The following is a 15,592-nucleotide window of genomic DNA, read 5'->3' as shown; positions in this document are numbered from 1 at the left end:
TTTTTCACTCTCCTCTTTCACTTTCATCAAGAGGCTTTTTAGTTCCTCTTCACTTTCTGCCATAAGCATGGTGTCATCTGCATATCTGAGGTTATTGATATTTCTCCCAGCAGTCTTGATTCCAGCTTGTGTTTCCTCCAGCCCAGTGTTTCTCATGATGTACTCTGCATATAAATTAAGTAAGCAGGGTGATAGTATACAGCCTTGACGTACTCCTTTTCCTATTTGGAACCAGTCTGTTTTTCCATGTCCAGTTCTAACTGTTGCTTCCTGACCTGTATACAGGTTTCTCAAGAGGCAGGTCAGGTGGTCTGGTATTCCCATCTCTTTCAGAATTTTCCAGTTTATTGTGAGCCACACAGTCAAAGGCTTTGGCATAGTCAATAAAGCAGAAATAGATGTTTTTCTGGAACTCTCTTGCTTTTTCGATGATCCAGTGGATGTTGGCAATTTGGTCTCTGGTTCCTCTGCCTTTTCTAAAACCAGCTTGAACATCAGGAAGTTCACGGTTCACGTATTGCTGAAGCCTGGCTTGGAGAATTTTGAGCATTACCTTACTAGCGTATGAGATGAGTACAAATGTGCGGTAGTTTGAGCATTCTTTGGCATTGCCTTTCTTTGGGATTGGAATGAAAACTGACCTTTTCCAGTCCTGTGGCCACTGCTGAGTTTTCCAAATTTGCTGGCATGTTGAGTGCAGCACTTTCACAGCATCATCTTTCAGGATTTGAAAGAGCTCAACTGGAATTCCATCACCTCCACTAGCTTTGTTCGTAGTGATGCTTTCTAAGGCCCACTTGACTTCACATTCCAGGATGTCTGGCTCTAGGTGAGTGATCACACCATCGTGATTATCTGGGTCGTGAAGATCTTTTTTGTACAGTTCTTCTGTGTATTCTTGCCATCTCTCCTTAATATCTTCTGCTTCTGTTAGGTCCATACCATTTCTGTCCTTTATTGAGCCCATCTTTGCATGAAATGTTCCCTTGGTATCTCTAATTTTCTTGAAGAGATCTCTACTGCTACTGCTAAGTCGCTTCAGTCGTGTCTGACTCTGGGCGACCCCATAGACAGTAGCCCACCAGGCTCCCCCGTCCCTGGGATTCTCCAGGCAAGAATACTGGAGTGGGTTACCATTTCTTTCTCCAATGCATGAAAGTGAAAAGTGAAAGTGAAGTCGCTCAGTAGTGTCCGACTCTTAGGGATCCCATGGACTGCAGCCTACCAGGCTCCTCCATCCATGGGATTTTCCAGGCAAGAGTACTTGAGTGGGGTGCCATTGCCTTCTCGGAAGAGATCTCTAGTCTTTCCCATTCTGTTGTTTTCCTCTATTTCTTTGCATTGATTGCTGAGGAAGGCTTTCTTATCTCTCCTTGCTATTCTTTGGAACTCTTCATTCAAATGGGAATATCTTTCCTTTTCTCCTTTGCTTTTCGCCTCTCTTCTTTTTACAGCTATTTGTAAGGCCTCCTCAGACAGCCATTTTGCTTTTTTGCATTTCTTTTCAAGTAGCACACAGTAAATGAGCAGTTAGCTCTGACTGCTGTTGTAATTGGGACTTCCCTGATAGCTCAGTGGTAAAGAATCTACCTGCAATGCAGGAGACTCAGGAGATGTGAGTTTGATCCCTGGGTCAGGAAGATCCACCAGAGGAGGCAATGGCAATCCACTTCAGTATTCTTGCCTGAAAAATTCCATGGACAGAGGAATCTGTCAGGCTACAGTCCATGGGGTTGCAAAAAGCACTGGGTGTGATTGAGCACACACACTACTGTAAATTATCATCATTCTAACAAATAATAATAATACCAAGAAAGGAGTCTGCCCAGATGGGAAGATACTTACTAAGAAATAGACCGGTAAATGGAGCAAAAATTTTCTTCCTAGGGAAAGACTATGGACTCTGATTAGTGGTTGCGCAACAACTTTTAAAAGCCCATCTAAAATTAATTTTTTCCCACATTAATGGTTTCTAAGAAAGTCAAAACCATTTCCCACAGAAGCAGACATCCCAAAAGGAGTTAGGATTTTGCTGGCTCTGTTCCTCATTCAGATATCAGGTGGCAGCCGGGGCTCAGCCTGGAGGAGGCTGGCTTTCTCGGGAGTGTTTGCTGGAGCTGGGCTGACACAGATCTGATAGAGGTTGTCAGACCTCCGAAGAACAATCGACTTTCTAAGCTGAGCCCCTTCTCTGAGCCATGCGGTGCTGCGTTACATTTGTAAATGCCAGCGCGCTGCTAAGCACGTCCCAGTGAATAGAAGTGTTTTGATGTTTTGTTTTTGGTCGGAGATTGAAGTCCAGTGTCTTGGGACCCAGTGACTTCGGCTGACCTTCCCGCTACATGGACAGGGCTAAATTTCAACCCCTGGAGGCTTCTGCACACAAAACCTCATGCGTCGCAAGGGCAGGTGCAAGGAAACCCGGCGGAAATCTGAAATCTTCGCTGCTTCAGAGACCTGAGCTTGCTTCTGTCAGAGGAATTAAGTTTCACAAGCCCTTTTTTTTTTTTTTTTAATGTAGAAAGCGTATCATTAGGCGAATCTGGACAGGGCGACTTATTAAAACTGCTGCCTGTAGCAGAGAGAAAGCTGTAAATGCCTAAGGACATTTAAGGACTGACGGGCTCAGTTTTATTTCCAATGACTTCTTTTTTTTTATTGTATTGGAGCATAGGTGATCTACAATGTTGTGTTAGTAGGTATACAGCAAAGTGAATCAGTTATATGTATATATGTGTCCACTCTTTTTTTAGAATCTTTTCCCATATAGCCCGTTACAGAGTATTGAGTAGAGTTCCCTGTGCTATACAGGGGGGTTTATTAGTTATCTATTTTACATGTAGTAGTGTGTATATGTCAAGCCCAATCTCCCCATTTATCCCTCCCTCACTGTATCTCCTAATAACCATAAGTTTGTTTTCTACATCTGTGACTCTATTTTTGTTTTGTAAATAAATTCATGTGTACTTTTTTTTTTTTAAGATTCCACATATAAGCAATATCATATGATATTTGTCTTTCTGCGTCGGAACTTACTTCACTCAGTATGACAATCTCCAGATCCAGCTTGGCCAGAGTAACGGGCTTCTAAATGAAGCTCTGATATGTCAGGTCTTGCTGACTCTGGAAAATGTGTTTTTCTTAAAACCTGTATTCTGGTTTTGAGACCAGGAAAGGTCTTTGGTTTATAATTTTTAATTGAGTGAGCACCTTTATAAAATATGTAACCTCCCACTTCTGAACTACCGTTGATATCTCTCTAACTCCTCCAGTCTTAGTTTTTGCATTATTTTGATCAATTATAGAGAAAATTTGCAGTCTCTTTCTACCTAACATTTTATTCAAGTTTTATGCGCTCACATTCATAATAGATAATTCTTTTTCATGATGCCATTCAGTTCTACTTTACTGAGTTGTTCCCCTGGGTTTGAGTATTTGGAGGTTTGTTGTGGTGGTGACTGTTTTAAATGGATTATTATCATCTTTAGTCATTGAATTTTTCTTTTCTTTTTATAAATACTTCCTTTAACTACATTAGAAAAGGTGGTCTGGGAGGTACTATGATATTTGCAAGGGCCCCCAGTCTTCCGCCCCCACCCTTTCCCCTTTCTTTAAAAATCTTAGACTCGACACACAGCTGCACGGTCTTCCTCAGCCCCCGCTCCAGTGTCTGGCAGCTCCTCTCCTGTGCTGGTGGCCTCGTGTAGCCCATAATCAGGGGGTGACTCATACTTTGGTTCTTCGAGCTTCTTGGGGCAAGGGTTTCCTGTAGGAGCCTGTGTCAACTGAACTCAGCTGGTGCCACAGAAGCTCTGGTCTTTTCTAAGAAGAAAAAAAGAATCCCATATGTTTACTTTGTTAAATAGCCAGTCTCTGGAAATTCATGCTACCTAAGTTTTTTGTGTGTTTGTTTTTCTAGCAGGTGGTCACCTTATAGACGATGAGTTGTGGAGTAAAAGTCCTTCATGATACGGGACCTGGCACCTACAGTGTGGTGGTACTTGGGGCTGCCAGGTCCTGATTAAAAGCACTCTATGCCCCCCACTGTCGTTTTGACGGGAAATATCCTTGGAGCACCATAAAGTCCCACACACTGTTGCTCTGTCTCTTTCTGCCATCACCTCCTGCTTTGCTGGGCTCCATTGATACTGGCTTCTTCCTTCTCCTTTGAACACACCAATCATATTCCCTCTGATTGAGCTGCTCATCCTCCTGATCCATGCAAAGCTGACTCTCATCAGTCAGGGGTCAGCTTAGAGTCCCACTCTTCCGAGGGGTCTCCCCTGACCACCACTTTTAAAGGGGTTTTACTGACTCTTTAGTGTATGGTGGTGGTTTAGTCACTAAATCTTGTCTGACTCTTATGACCCCATGGACTGTAGCCTGCCAGGTTCCTCTGTCTGTGGGATTCTCCAGGCAAGAATCCTGGAGTGGGTTGCCATTTCCTTCTCCAGGGGATCTTCCAAATCCAGGAATTGAACCCAGGTCTCCTGCATTACAGGCAGATTTTTTACCAACTGAGCTATGAGGGAAGCTCCTTAAATTAGAGCAGAGATTTCTTCTTCTTCTTTTTTTTTAAATCACTATCTGATATTTTGTGTGTTGACTGTTTCTCCTACCAGTGGCTAAACCCCATGAAAGCAGGGGTTCTATCTGTCTGATTCTCTCAAATCCTAGAGCAGAGTCAGGCACACAGTAGGCACTCAATTAATATTTGTTGAATAGTGGAGTGGATCATTTGCTCAACAAACACAAAATGCTCCCAGGGAGACACTGTGGAATTCAAAACATTGGAGCCAGACACACAGTCAGTTCCCAATAAAAGTTGGTGCTGATGTGGCTATTTTGCAGATCAGTGATCACTCAGGGAAACCAGACCCACTATCTTGGCATTATCTCTCTGGGAGTGGTAGGCATGGCTCTCTGACACTATTAAAATGTTTAAGACACAGTGCAGTGTACACCAGGAGTGCTTGTTACACGCATTCATTTGTTTGGCCAGCATAGTCAACAACTCTGATCTGAGATTGTATCTTGCTTGCAAGGTAACTGGTTAGCCTGCCACAGTTTCATGCTGGTGGAAGATAGGGAACTCATAGTCAGAGGCAAAGGATAGTCTATTACTCACAGCAGTAGCAGTAACCAATGTATTAGCATCATTAGGATGGTTCCCCAGTCCTGATTTTTCTAGGGTGACAGGAAGAGGGCCACATGACACTCGGTGCATTACAGGAGAGGAGCTCTGAGCTTAGGGAACATGATTCTTTTATACTGGACAGTCTGCATCTGCCCTTTGCTCTGGATAGAGACACGATCTCTCTCTTCCAAGTCTGTTCAGTATACAAATGGCTTTGAAAAGATAGTCTGAAACAGACTGAAGAGCAGTTAGTGCCTCTGTTCACCATGTGTAGAAATGCTTAAGACTCAATGGAGAATTGTCTCACAACAAGAAGCCTACTATGCCCTCAAATTTGTTGAATGAATGAATATTAGGTGTTGCTTGTGGCACTATGCAGTTGATTAAGACATGTTTTCTGTCATTAGGGGCTCATGCTTTCCTGCTGGAGAAATAAATGGTAGGGCAGTGCTCTGGTGAAGGGTGTACGCTCTGGGCTTAGGTGCATGAATTTAAGTCCTGCCCCTTCACTTACTGGTTTGGAAGCCCTGGCTTCAGACTCCTCATCTTTAAATTGGAGACAGTAAGGTTATTATGATTAGATAAGATGATGTGATGATAAAAAGCTTGGCTCAGTGTCTAACCAATGGTAAGCATCTAAGTAAGTGCTGGTTACTAGGTTGAACCACATGAAATCACCATTTCTGTAGTAAAAAATAACTGGCAATTTTATATGGTTCAACCTAATCACATATTCATCATTATTCATCTTTGGCTTGATTACAAATCATCACACAGAAATGCCTCTGACTGTGGGGGTCTGTGCTCTGGGTCAGGTGAGGCAAGCCTGGAACACAAAAGTATCTGGGAGAAAGAAATGGGCCTGGACCCAGATGTGGCTCCAAGCCCCACATTCTCCCCTCATTAACCTCGTGACCTTGGGTGAACCACTTAACCTCTGAGCCCCTTACCTCATCTGTGCTACAGATACAATAATCCCTTCTACTTCACTGGACATTGTGAGGCTAATATCAGATGATGGATGTGAAATTGCTTGGTAAACTAGAAAGCACTGTAGTCAGGTCCTCATGCTTCAGATGAAGCCATTTTTAAAGGCAGTGAGATTTGTCTGGGCTTCAATCAGACAGCCACCAGGTAGAATTTAATATCCTTCCTAAGTCCTCTAATCACAGTTTTACATTTGAAGTATAGCATTGGCCTCCAAAATTATATTGCTTCATTAGCACCAAGTTACGCTAGTTAGGTTTGTATCTAAGACCTACAGTCTTGAAGAAAGGTAGGGACCATCTGGTGACCAAAGAAAGACCATCTCATCACAAAGGGTGATTGGTTTGCAGCTAAATCAGTCAATAGCTAACATTTATCAAGTCCTTTTAATGGGTGAGACATGTGTTTTCCCTCTTTCCGTGAAGAGTGAAGCCTTCATTGAAGACTTGGAAAATCCTGTGACATAGATATGTACTATCATTATATCCACTTTACAGATAAAGAGACAGGCAAAAAGAAGTTACCAATTAGGAACTAACAGACCTGGGCTGGTGGGTTACATTGCCTGAGCACCCTCAGTAATAGTCGGAAACACTCATTGTAAGTTGGCCCTGTAAGAGCGAGACCCTAGAGCCATCTTTCTGGGGTAGCCATAGCAGTTCCCAGCACTGCTGCTGTGCTTGCTGATAGAAATCCCGCCCCTCTCACAAGCAGCTAGGGAAAGCCAGGTTCTGCTGGGCACTTACAGGCCATTGGAATGGCTTCACACCCCATCTCTGCTATCAACCTGCCTGTACTCTGCTGAAGAAGTAAGGACTTTAGCTTTTACCTCCTCTCTTTTGCGGGGACTCTCTGCGATGAGAAGAGTGATGTTCACTTGGCTGGCTTTCTCAAGAACCTGTACTCTCTCTGGAAAGAGCTTGCTTCTAGCTCTACCTGGAACTAAAACAGTGGCTCAGAGACAATAGGCAGCATGCCTTAGTGGCAACGCCAGTTAGGGTAAGGATTGACTCCTAGAACAGGGACACAGTGATACCATGGCTTCAAGAACAAGTTCATTTCTCATTCATGCAACAGTCCAAGAAAAGCATCTCAGGTAGCTGGGTGGCTCTGCTTCACACAGTCGTTCAGAAAGTCAGGGTCCTCCAAGTTGCCCACTGTTCTCCAGGGCAGTGCTTCTCAAACTTCATGTAGTGAATAATTCTACATTTTCAATATATTTCAGATAAACATTTTTATATCAAATAATAAAAATGAATTACTAGAAAATGAAGGGGAAAAAACCTCCCAAAGACATACAAGATACAAACCTAAACTATTTTATTATTAGATAACAGACTCAAATTGCTATGCAAGTTACTAAATACACTTCCCCTCTGAACAATGGGTGATGTAGGAGACTGTTGTTCCATTTCCAATTATTTGGGAATTTGCAGTTTCAGAGAACATATTTAGTTCTTGAATTGGCTTACATTAACTTGAATTGGCTTAAATTATTGAAATTATTTTATGACCCAGAATATCTTGGTGAATAGTCTGTGCGTATTTGACAAGAATATCTGTTCTGCTATTGTTTGAGTGTGGATGGTGTTATTTTGTAAGTATAAATTAGGCCAAGTTGGTTAATAGTGTTGTTCAGATATACTATATCCTTACTGATTTTCTACTTTTTATATATTATACCGAGTGATGAGTGTTGAGTCTTTGTAGATTTGTGGATTTGTGTTTTTTCTTTTTTTCGAAGGTTCATTGTTGAGTGCTTACACATGTAGGATTGTTATATTTTCTTGGTGAATTGACCCCTTTATCATTAGATAGTGTCCCTCCTTATCCCTGGAAACATGTCTCGTCTGGAGCCTGTTTGTTGTTGTTTAGTCACTCTAAGTTTTGTCCAGCTCTCTTGCAATGCCACGGGCTGTATGTAGCTCACTAGGCTTCTCTGTCCATGGGATATTCTAGGCAAGAATACTGTAGTGGGTTGCCATTTCCTTCTCCATGGGATCTCCCTAAACTAGGGATCGAATTTTCGTCTCCTGCATTGGCAGGCATATTGTTCACCCCTGAGCCACCTGGGAAGCCGAAGTCTATTTAGTCTGATATTAATACAGCCACTGTAGTTTTCTTAAAAGTATTTACACGGCCTGTCTTTTTCCTTTCCATTCTTTTAAGCTATTTATATCTTTATCTTTGAAGTGGATTTCTTGTAGATAACCTACAGTTGGGTGACAGCCTTTGGATTTTAATGTAAGTTGTACTTAATATAATTATTTATGAGATTGGATTTAAATTCATCATCTTCCTAGTTGTTTTCTATTCATCTTATCTGTTCTTTGTTCCTTTTCCCCCACTTCTTTTGAATTAACTGAATGTTGTTTTTTTTTTATTAGTCTATTATGCTTCTACTTTTGGCTTGTTACATGATTTTGTAAATTTTTGCAGTTTTCTCCTAGGGTTTACAAAGTATACTGTTAATGTAGCTGAATGTATCCTCAAAGAATATTTTACCACTTTATGTAAAGTGAAAGAGTCTTACAAGAGTGCAGTTGTCCCTTGAATAATTCAGGGGCTGGGATGCCCAGCCTCCATGCAGTGGAAAACCAGTGAATAACCTGAGAGTCAGCTCTACACATCTGCTGTCCCAAACCATAGATTCAACCGGCCACAGATTGTGTAGTATTGCAGTACATATTTAGTGGGGGAAAAATCCACATATAAATGGATCTGCTTAGTTCAAACTTGATATGTTCAAAAGTCAACTGTATTCCCATTGACCTCACCCATTCTTTGGGTTATTTTTCTTGTTTGTTTCTTTCTTTCTTTCGCCACGTGGCTTGCAGAATCTTAGTTCTCCTAACTAGGGATTGAACCTGTGTTCCCTGCAGTGGAAATGCAGAGTCCTAACCACTAGACCACCAGGGAATTCCCTGGGTTATTTTTCTTGGACATTTTACTTATGTTGTCAGTGCCACAGTACAGTATTACTCATTTTGTTTTATACAATTATCTTTTAAACTGATTTAAGATAAGTAAAAAAAAGATAAAGTAAAAAAAAAAAAAGTAAATTTCATTTTAACCATTTCCTTTTTTTTTTTTTTCATTTCTTTATGTAGATTCAGGTTTTCATTTGATATCATTTCTTGAATGCTCCATTCTGTGGTGGTTTTTCCTACTCCTTTTTTTCTCTTCATGTTTCAGTTTGGATATAGTCAGTTCATCTATCTTCAAGATCATGGAATCTTTAGAAATATCCAAGCTATTGATGAGTGTGCAATATCATGGGTAATTTTCTACCACTTTACTTTGATTTCTTAGAGTTATCATAGCTGAATTTCCCAAATTTTTTTTAAAGCATTGTGATAATTAAGTTTATATGTCAACTTGACTGGGCTAAGGGATGCCCAGAAAGCTGGTAAAACATTATTTCTGGAAGACATCTATGAAGTTGTCTCTGGAAGAGATTAGCATTTGAATCAGTAGACTGAGTAAAGATCTCCCTGAGGACCCGAATAAAACAGAAGGATGAGGAAGGTGGATTTCCTCTCTGCTTAAGTTGAGACAGCCATCTTCTAGGACATCAGTGCTCCTGGTTGGGGGCTTTCGACTCACACTGGGACTTAGATCATTGGCTGCCTGGTATTCTCAGGCTTTCAGATTTGGTCTGAATTACACCACTAGCTTTCCTGGTTCTTCAACTTGCAGCATGTCATAGGACTTCTCAGCCTCCATAACACTGTGAGCCAATTTCTGTAATAAATCTCCTCTTATATGTATACTTATATATCCCACTGGTTTTGTTTCTCTGGAAAACCCTGACTAACATAAGCATATTGTCCACAATTTCCACTAAATTCTTTACAGTATTCATCATAGTTATTTAAAACTTCCTATCTGAAAAGTCAACAGTTTGGGTACCTCTGGGCTGGTTTGTGTTAGAAACCAAAACAATATAATTGAAATCCCAACAGCCAGTTTTGGCATCCTGCCTTTAGAGTTGTCCCCATCCTGGCCACCAGTCCAGAGGCAAGCAGGTGAGCTCAGTACTGGAGCTGAGTGTCTGTCCTAAGCCATCCCAGGAAGTGACAGCTCCTACAGTTCTTGGCCAATGGCTGATGCAGGATATTGGTGGAAGTTGACCAGAGCACCTTCCAGAAGGCTCCAGCCTCCACCATTAGGCTCTTTGAAGGAGAACGTGGGAACCTTGATTCCCTGCTTGGCCTAGATTGGAGCAACCCCAGAAGTATTTTCTAAGGAAGTCTAGGCTTTGATGAGATGGATGGGGCCTTTCTGGCCAACTGTGAATGGTGATTTTTCAGAAAAAGATGCCACCAGGCTCTTGGCCCTATTGATCTTACAAATTGAAATAGTGACACCCCAGGTCCTTGCCAGAAAACTCACCCCAAACCCTGAGATAGGCTTCCTCTATCTCAGTCAGGAAAAGGACTATACCCCCGACTTCCTCTTGCCTCTAGGCAGGGCTGCTAGATCAGGTCATAAGGACTGTGCCCCATGCACAGCCCCTTTGGGAGGTGGGGGGTGGACAGGGGAAACTCCACTTACCTTGCTTTCTGCGCTTTGCACCAGGAGGATCGGAGGAATGAGCCCTTTTCCTCATGCAACCAACAGCCCCATATGGCAGCTGAGCCTTGCCTGTAACAATGATTAAGCTTACACTTGGATCAGGCTGGGCCCCAGAAAGCAAAGCTTGTGGTCCATGATGCTTTTTCTTAGTTGTATTCCATTTTTGTTCCAAGAGGAACAATATAAGAAGCAGTAGAAATGCTGGAACCAGATTGTCTGAGTTCAAATTCCACCTTCATGACTTACTTTCAGCGTGCTCTTAGAACAGTTATTTGACTTCTCTGTGCCTCAGAGATAATGCTCTGCAAAACAGAGATAATGATATTATTAACCTCATGGGTTATGAGAATTAAATCATTAATATGTGTAGTGTGCTTGCAGGGGCTTCCCTGGTGGCTCTGAAGGTAAAGAATCTGCCAGCAATGCAGGAGACTCAGGTTTGATCCCTGGGTCAGCAAGATCCCTTGGAGAAAGGAATGGTTAACCACTCAAGTATTCTTGCCTAGAGAATGTGCGTAGAATACACAATAAGTGCTGTGTAAGTGTTAGCTGGTATGATGGGGTTAATGATGATGATGTCATTGAGAATATTGCCCTGGACATCATGGGCCCCGTCCCCCTACTCACGCCTCCCACCCATTATAAGCCTTCTCTGAGGCATTTCTCTTAGGCTTCTGAGACTGGAGAAGGTTACGGTTATCTTGGACAACAACTTGTCCTTACCTTATGGACACTGAAATTCCTCTTTCCATCTTTGCTTTGGTGCTAAAATGAGCATTTTCAGGCAAACTTAATCATTTGTAGAGGACTTTTTGGGGATGGTGTTCATCGTTTCTGACCCAAATCCTTGAAGTCATCCTTAATTTCTCTGTTTCATACCTGAAAACAAATCCTGTTGTTTTCTTCTTAAAAGTTGTCCTGGTTCTGGACCACCCTTAACCCCTTCCACCACCATAAATCTTTCTTCAGGACTCTTATGCAGGTGCTTAGTTGGGTCTCTGCTTCCATCTTGGCCCCTAAACTCTGCTATCTCTATAACAAGAAGTGTGGCCTTAACAGTTATAAGCAAATTCACAACACTCCTCTTCTTTCAACCCTGCAATTAACTTGAGAAAAAAAAAAAATCATGGTTTGTACTACCCCTGCCTGTCTCCGTGTTTCCCAGGTGGCTCAGTGGTAAAGAGCCTGCCTGACAATTCAGGAGATGCCAGTGATGCAGGTTTGATCCCTGGGCTGGGAAAATCCCCTGGAGGAGGAAATGGCAACCCACTCCAGTGTTCTTGCCTGAAAATTCCCATGGACAGACGAGCCTGGTGAGCCACAAATCCATGGGGTCGTCGCAAAGACTTGGACATGACTGAGCATGCATGCATGCACCTGTTTTGCCCCCCTCATGTCTTCTGCTGCATGTCAGCCTCCTCATTCCTCTACTACATGGTAGATAGCCAGAGTTTTCCCCTCTTGGCACCTTCTCCTTGGGATGCTTTCCTCCAGATACTATCAAGGCTTGTTCCTTCGCTCTGCATCTGAGCCTCTGCTCAAATGTCATCTCATCAAAAGCCTTTACATGGCTGTCTTTTCTAAGAGAACACCCTCCCTTCCACTGTAGCATTCCATATTCCTCTAATTTTAGGTTATTTTTCTTCTCAACATTTACCACCATCTGTCATAAGCTGATTTTTGTCTCTCCCCCATTAGTGTGTAAGTTTCTTTCTGGTGAGGGCTCTATCCTGGTTAGCCCAGTGCCTAGAATGGTGCTCAACACACAGGGCTTGATAGAATCATTAAAGAAATGACAGGCTAAGTGAATGCTTCATTTCACCATGTCATCCCCATTGTCCCTGACCTGGTTTCTCCAAGACTTGGAGGAAGAGTGTAAAAATACACATTACACCAGGACAGAAGCAAAGAGATAAACCCAAGTAGAATAAATAAGCTTTTCTAAGTGCTAGGTGATTCCTCAGTGGAAGATTCTGTTGAGGAAGTGAATCATGGCTGTCAGTGAGATGTTCTTTGCTCTATAATGATTACAATACTCTAGTAACCTCAGCTGCCTTCACAGTGCCAGTGGATGATGACAGAATTTGCTGAAGGACAAAAAGAGGCCCCTGGGCTGGGGATAAGCATTTTTAAATCACCTCCTTTCTTTTCTCCTATTTGGGAGCTACAAGCCATACTTACAGGCTTGCTTCCATGGGAGAAAGAACAGTATAAACTGGCAGGGGTGGAGGCTCCCTCCATCAATCGATGCTGTTAAAGATGTTTTCTTTAGATGGAAGTTGCTCTGGGCCCTGTGCCTGGAGTTGTGTGCCTATTTTGGCAACAACATTGGGAATACAGTTTGCTCTTACAGTAGTGGTGTTTTGCATTTTCAGTGCTGGCTGTAGGCAGTTGTAGGAGACAAAGCTCCTACTGCAGCTGTTGGCTCCAGGATGCCTGGGATGTGTGGGATGTTTGTCTGCTGGTGGTTTTCTCAAGACTTTGGGACAATGATAATATACATCAGACAGAATGCAGAATCTTCCTCTAGCCCAGACACTTGCACCAACACCATGCTGAGCAGTCTCTGTAGGGGACCTGCCTTCTTGCAGACCCGGCCTGAGCCCCTCAGAAAGCTGGAGAGAAGCACTTCCACACATCCTATGCACGGGAGAGCAGAAAATCTGACGCAGACCATTTGTGTTTTTTGCTATAGGAAAATGCAAAGCTGGTAGAGTGAATTAATTCTGAGACAGACAATAGAGCGGGGACCTGGGCAGGGTTATTCAGGAGATGCAACTTTTTCCTGGGAGCTTTTAGCAGAAGCCACTCTCTTCCAAGCTCTCACAACTTCCAAAGCTTTTCTTGGAAGACTCTTTGTCTCTGTTCTGAGGGCAGTCAGAGAGAGGAAGCATCCAACTTTCCAGAACCTTCCAAAAAGAAGCCTTTTTATCTGAAGTACATAGATGGACTTAGCAATGACTGCCGGGGACCCAGCATCTGACTCTGTAGGTCTAACTCATCAGGACCTGCGTGAGTAGGGTGACATTCCCACAAGGGGAAAATGCTATTAGTAGTCTTACTTCTGGACTCTGCTTCTATTCACGCCCTAAACAGATAAGATTTCTCTCATGCTATAGAATACTATTTTCCCAAACCCATTTCTACCACCTCTTTGTACATAATTATATTCATGAAAAGGGGCAATTCAATGAAAAAAAAATGGTCTTAATATTAAGTGGGGTAACTTATGAGCTGGGGGAATAGGCAGCAACTACATTTTAGGGACCATCTTTGTAATCATCCACATTCTGAGATTTAAAACAAAAGCCGCTATTGGCCAGGGTTGTCAGCTAATTGTTAGACAACAGACGAACACACCGCAGCCAGAAAAATCCCCACTGAGTTTGGATGGCTGATTTCTCTGGCAGCAAATGAAAGCTTTGGCTGTCGCCCCTGGCTAGCCAAGCAAGCCAGGCCCGAGTCCGCTGCATGCTCTCCTCTGTGGACACTGTGGGCACAGTGTGCGTGTGTGCGTGTGTGGTGCAGACACTCTCACAATCTTAGGCAGCTGCACACCCATCCAGGGACACCACACCAGCATAATTCATCCCACACCTCCCAGCCAGAGTGATCCCAGCCTCAATGAACAACAATTTGGAGGCATTGTTTACAAATCAATTTCCCCCTTTAAATAGGCTGTTGTAAGAGTGGACCCTTCTGCTTGCCCAGCCTGGGCCCACCTGTCACTGGGACTTCCTAGCCAGTGGTCACACCGTATTGATCTTTTTAATCCCCTTTCTTTGAAACACAGAGCCAGCTGATGTGGAGCTCCTCAAAAGAAAGACTCTCCCACCGCCCCTACCTCTACAGGTAGCTGCATATCCGGGGCTAATTCTCCACTAAAAAGTCTTAATTGGCTTATGGGGAGCCTGAAAGATCTCCCTTGTGTTTACAAAGTGAAAGGAAATGATGGATCTCAGATGCCCTACTCTCACTTTATCCATTTTTTTTTTTTTTTTTGGTGGCAATCAGGTGCATTTTATTTTTAATTGTTTCGAAAAAGGACTGGACTTTGGAAGTTGGGTGGGGATAGTGTTTCACTTTAGTGGTGGAGCAGCCAGGGGAAGGGAAGAAAAGCCCCAGAGACACCAACCACAGGCAAGAAACTTGGTGACTTATTACCTTTTTTATTTAGCTTTTATTTACACGAAACATCTGCAGTACAAAAATGTAAACTTTGATATCTCATAATAATAGAATAAACTCTTTATGCACAAAAATACATTTTCATATGAATGAAGCATCTTGAATAAATTAAAGTACTCTCCAGCCCAGTGCCTGAATAGCTACGCAAGAGTCTCGGGTTCTTCCTAGAGCGAGCCTGCAGTGGTGGGGGTCGGGATCCATAATGCATGAAGCCTACTCCTTGTCTCTCCTTTTTAAGCCTTTTCATTGTATTGTCAGCCGGCTCAAACCGAATTTTCATGCTCGTTTTTCTTCATTAGAGTTCTACAAATTGTAAAATTGACTTTTCACCTCGTCTTCAGGGACTGATGTGTCCCTTTTCTAAATCACACTGAAGTGGTGGCTGGGGTCAGCTCTGAGCCAGCCACAAAGGAGGTTTTGTGGAGTACAGAAAGTGCAAAAGGAAAGGCCGTCTGGGGGCGGGCGGGAGGGGCCCTGGGGCTGAGGGCTGGAGAAACAGACCAAGGGGCAGCGCTGCGAGGGTGCAGCGACCTAACAAGCGGCTCAGGTATCCCCTACCCATTTAAAGCTCCCGTTTCCTCGGTCTGCCTGGACTGGGCGGCCGGAGACCGCAGCTGGGTCCCCATCTACTGTCCGTCTCCTGGGGGAGGGGGAAGGTAACGGTATTCAAAAGGGGCCCTAGTGGTAAGGGATGAAACGGGG

The 15,592-nt window shown here is 43.1% G+C and overlaps 1 protein-coding gene across 1 annotated transcript in view; it reads right to left on the bottom strand.

The window, feature by feature from the left end:
• NEUROG1 (neurogenin 1) overlaps positions 1 to 15,592 on the bottom strand; it is a 32,293-nt gene that overhangs the window by 15,893 nt on the left and 808 nt on the right. The window contains 1 exon segment of the mRNA XM_010844623.1: positions 15,449 to 15,530. Within this exon segment, the coding sequence (XP_010842925.1) occupies positions 15,449 to 15,530 (82 nt within the window).

This window comes from Bison bison, unplaced genomic scaffold (genome assembly GCF_000754665.1).
Source record: "Bison bison bison isolate TAMUID 2011002044 unplaced genomic scaffold, Bison_UMD1.0 scf7180017864203, whole genome shotgun sequence".
Taxonomy (NCBI): Eukaryota; Metazoa; Chordata; class Mammalia; order Artiodactyla; family Bovidae; genus Bison; species Bison bison.
This window is presented reverse-complemented; position numbering and strand designations above follow the sequence as displayed.